At 41.9% G+C, this 3,987-nt stretch overlaps 1 protein-coding gene across 2 annotated transcripts in view; it reads left to right on the forward strand.

Moving 5' to 3' along the window:
- Positions 1-3,484, forward strand: part of adamtsl5 (ADAMTS like 5) — a 42,256-nt gene extending 38,772 nt beyond the window's left edge. For both annotated transcript variants that reach the window (XM_010877565.5, XM_010877593.4), the window contains exons 11-13: positions 572-703; positions 947-1,018; positions 1,820-3,484. In XM_010877565.5, the coding sequence (XP_010875867.2) occupies positions 572-703; positions 947-1,018; positions 1,820-2,163 (548 nt within the window). In that variant the 3' untranslated portion in view covers positions 2,164-3,484. The remainder of the gene's footprint in view (positions 1-571; positions 704-946; positions 1,019-1,819) is intronic.
- Positions 3,485-3,987: the final 503 nt, after the last annotated feature.

Raw genomic sequence — 3,987 nt, forward strand, 5'->3', positions numbered from 1 at the left:
ATGAGAGTTGGCTATACCAGGGCATCGTGTTTCCCAACTAGGGGGTTGAGACCTTCTCAAGGGTCAGTTCATTTTGATTTGTGGTTAAAGTTCTCAGAATACTTAAGGCGAATCAAGCAACATAATTGATCTTTTGTGGTCCTGCTCAACAATACTCAACAGTTTTATGAAAATAGGATCAAAAATAAGAACAGCTGAAATTAATATATTGGGGCACGCTATGAGACTGAGGATAGGGCCGGAAATATGGTCCTACATTGTGGCTCACAGAGATTTTTGACAGACCTTGGAGGAGTGACTTGATATTGATTGTCTTTTATCATATAAAAACTAGCAATCAATGTCATTTAGAACAACCGGGTACAAAGCAGAATGTGTGATCATGTTGTATTAAAACAAATCTACATTATTAAGGCTTTTCGGTCATGTAATTTACAAGCATACTTATATAGAGGTGGCAGTGGCAAAACCTAAGCAATCCCTTTCAGTTTTGGAAAGCCGGCCCTATCTTTGTCTAAAAAGGAATTTCAATAGTCAGTAATGTATTTCCCCCTCCTCCGGCCCTCTCCAGGTGGATGGCCTGTCAAGCCCCCTCGCAACCCAGCTTACCCACTGCCTCATAAGCCTCAACGCCCACCTATCCTGCCCCGCCTGGAGAGGGATGAGACCAGAGGAAACCGACTCCCCCAGCCCCCCCGAGGAGGTTTGCTCAACAGACTTTCTGTCACTTTACCATATCATAAACCCCCATCTCAACCCCACTTCACCCACTCCCCATTTTTTAAACTCAGTAATTCTGTCTACTTCCTCTGCTCTGCTCTTTCTTATTCTAATGTCCTCCCGTCTCCTACTGACTGTCACCAACCCATCTGTGCCATTCTAACCATTGTATCCGGGTATTGCGCTATCTGTGTTCTAATCAACTGCTGCTCTGCTCCTTCCATAGGGCATTGTGGGAAATGTAGGCGTGCACGGGGTCGAGGGGAGCGCCAGAGGCAGTATTGCAAGAAAGACTTTGGTAAGTCTGAACTTCATGAATACCTGGAGTAAGAGGTTTACACACGCTTCTTAACGATGCCTTTCCATTCAAGTTGTCCAATATGACCTTAAATCAGGGATTAGATCAAACACATTGATATTGAGCTTACTAGAAGAGTTGGACTCAGAAAAAGGACCACAGTCACAATGTCAATATAACTCATGAGGTTAAATTCACTGCAGTGTAGGTTCTGTATGCGATATATTGTTATATTGCATTTAATTACATGCAGGCTCTGTGATTTGTCTAAGAATAAAAACTACAAAGGAGTATTGTCACAACCTGCCCAGTTGATCGCCAGGTGCGGGTCTGTTTAAAGCCCTTTATCAACTGGATTTTGCAATCTGGATACTGTGATATCTACACTAAAATAATCCTTTATGATTATTTTCCGGGAAAAAACACAACTACAAAATCTGTCTCATTGTGGTCCAGAAGAATATGCACTCTGTGATCTTTATATGGTGGTGTTTATATCAATTAGTTTCTGAAAAACCTACCAGAAACGGATCGTTCTGATCCTTGATAGCAAAAGGGAAGATCTCAGTTGACACCGATCACCAGTAGATAGTTGTGAACAGGTGTAATTCTGCAAATGAGAAATACTTTTTTAATCAGGGGGAAATCGATTTGGGCACGGAGAAACACGCCTGGGAACAAGCCTTATCAAGCCAGATGTTGTTAGGGCTCCTTCGGTCCACTCAGGTACAGTCAGAAGGTCCTATTATACCTGTTGGGTTTAAGTCGATTGTTGCCATTTTGAATTTCGTTGGTTGTTAGTGTTTCGGGCCAAGGTCATGGGCAAGCTGTACCGAGGCGAGGAGACGCGCTATGATGTCCAGATCATTCACACCTACCGCAACCGCTTTCGCCTGGAGCACCGCGAGTTCCTGTGGGTTCCCAACGTGTGTGACTGCCCCCCCCTGGAGGAGGGGCGCCAGTATGTGCTGATGGTGCGCCGCCACATTAACTACGAGCAGACGTTGAACCGGATACTACTGGAGGAGGACAGCTACGCCGTGCCCTATAAACCCAGAGAGGATGCTCTTTTGCGCCCCCTGGAGGATCTGTGTAGTAACAGGGGGCCGAGGCAACCTGCTGAACTGAGGGGCAGCTATTCTTAAGAGACAGACGTGTAGATACATGCAGGCCAGTGGGAAGTGGGGAGGACGGTGAGCCCCTCCTCATTACCGCTTTCATCACATGACACTGATGCACACATACACTTTCACTTTGAAGACTCATAAACACGCCTCTTGACCTGGAGCCTTTTAGCGGCCAATCGGACAAAACCGGCACTGCATGTGTGTGTGTGTGTGTGTGTGACATTCCACCTGAAACACCATATAACCAACGCAACAACCTTCTGTCTCTGGCCCTTGAAAAGACGCAGAGAACCACTGTTATTCCAACATGGCGTAACTAAAAACGGAGTAGGCAAACACCAGTTGAACCCTGTGAGGCGACAAAACTCAGGAGGATTCAGTGGTTCTTTCCCTCACTGTGGTAACAAAGCAAAACTCTCTCCAAGAGCAGTGTAGAAGCTGACCAGCTCACAAAGTATAGCACTTTAGGTGGACATTATCATCCACCTTTAAACTTCAGATACCAAAGAGACAAAAATATCCACTCCAGTTGCCAAGTGTTTGTGTTTTGTGTTTCGTTTTGCTAACCAGATGACTGACGTTTACTGTCTCGATTACTAGTAGCAGGTCCGTCAGTATTTGTCAAAATAAATGTGTGCCTTTAATTTTGTTTTCCATGTCTTTTTACTTCCTTCTTATACCTAAGATGTATGAAAACAGCAGATCTTTCCATGTTTTATTTATGTGGTAAAATAATAACTAAAAATCATTACATTTATTTTTGTTTGCTTCTAAATATATTGTATTTTATATGATCTATTGATGCATTTCTCCGTATTGTTGCATGTGTTCATTGTAACGGCTGACTTTAATATGCTCTTTTCCTGGTATGGTGACATTGTATTCAGTGGGGATTGGGTTGTTATTATTTTGTTTTATTACACAGCTCTTGTTCTACCACAACAATACACACCCACTAGGAATTGTTAAACTAAACCAGTATCAGAGCCAGTTAATGTCAGTGTTACCATGAATATGAAAGAAATCAGGTTCCCTTTGGGATTCATTCAAACCTGTCATAGCAATGTTTACTCAGTGACTTTATTTACAGTATTTATGTTGTGACCACGTACATCCAAAAAAGCATACTTGTACAGAGGATTGACCTGGTGGTGGTTGTTGGTTTTTTATACAATACCAAAGACCAGGCTGGGAGTTCCTGGTGGTTGTTGGTTTTCTATACAATACCAAAGACTAGGCTGGGAGTTCCTGGTGGTGGTTGTTAGTTTTCTATACAATACCCAAGACCAGACTGGGAGTTCCTGGTGGTTGTTGGTTTTCTATACAATACCAAAGACTAGGCTGGGAGTTCCTGTGGGTGGTTGTTAGTTTTCTATACAATACCCAAGACCAGGCTGGGAGTTCCTCTAACCATTTAAAACCAAACGGCTGTATAAATGCTGCAATGCAGGTTTGATTGAGTGGAGCCCTTAGTCTGTTTTGCTTTTTGTATACCCTTGTTGTCTTATTTACATGAATATGTAGTTTTGTGAAAAACTGAAAATATGGATTATACAGTATTTTATATTGGCGTGGCACTGAGTAGCTACAAATATAAGAGAAATATTTAATTAGTAGTTATTTAATTTGTATTTTTATAATATGCCAACAGATTGCTTTCTGCAACACCACAGACCACATCTTACTATGCCAGATTATTGTTGATTTACCCATTACATTTAAAATGTTACTGAATAAAATACTTTGAAAACAAAGAATAAAAATGTGTCCCATCTTAGTTAATTAGGCCTTAATTTTTCAAGGTTTTGTCCAGCTAAGAAAAAAAACGTTTACACTAAAGGC

This window comes from Esox lucius, chromosome 2, assembly GCF_011004845.1.
Source record: "Esox lucius isolate fEsoLuc1 chromosome 2, fEsoLuc1.pri, whole genome shotgun sequence".
NCBI classification, from domain to species: Eukaryota; Metazoa; Chordata; class Actinopteri; order Esociformes; family Esocidae; genus Esox; species Esox lucius.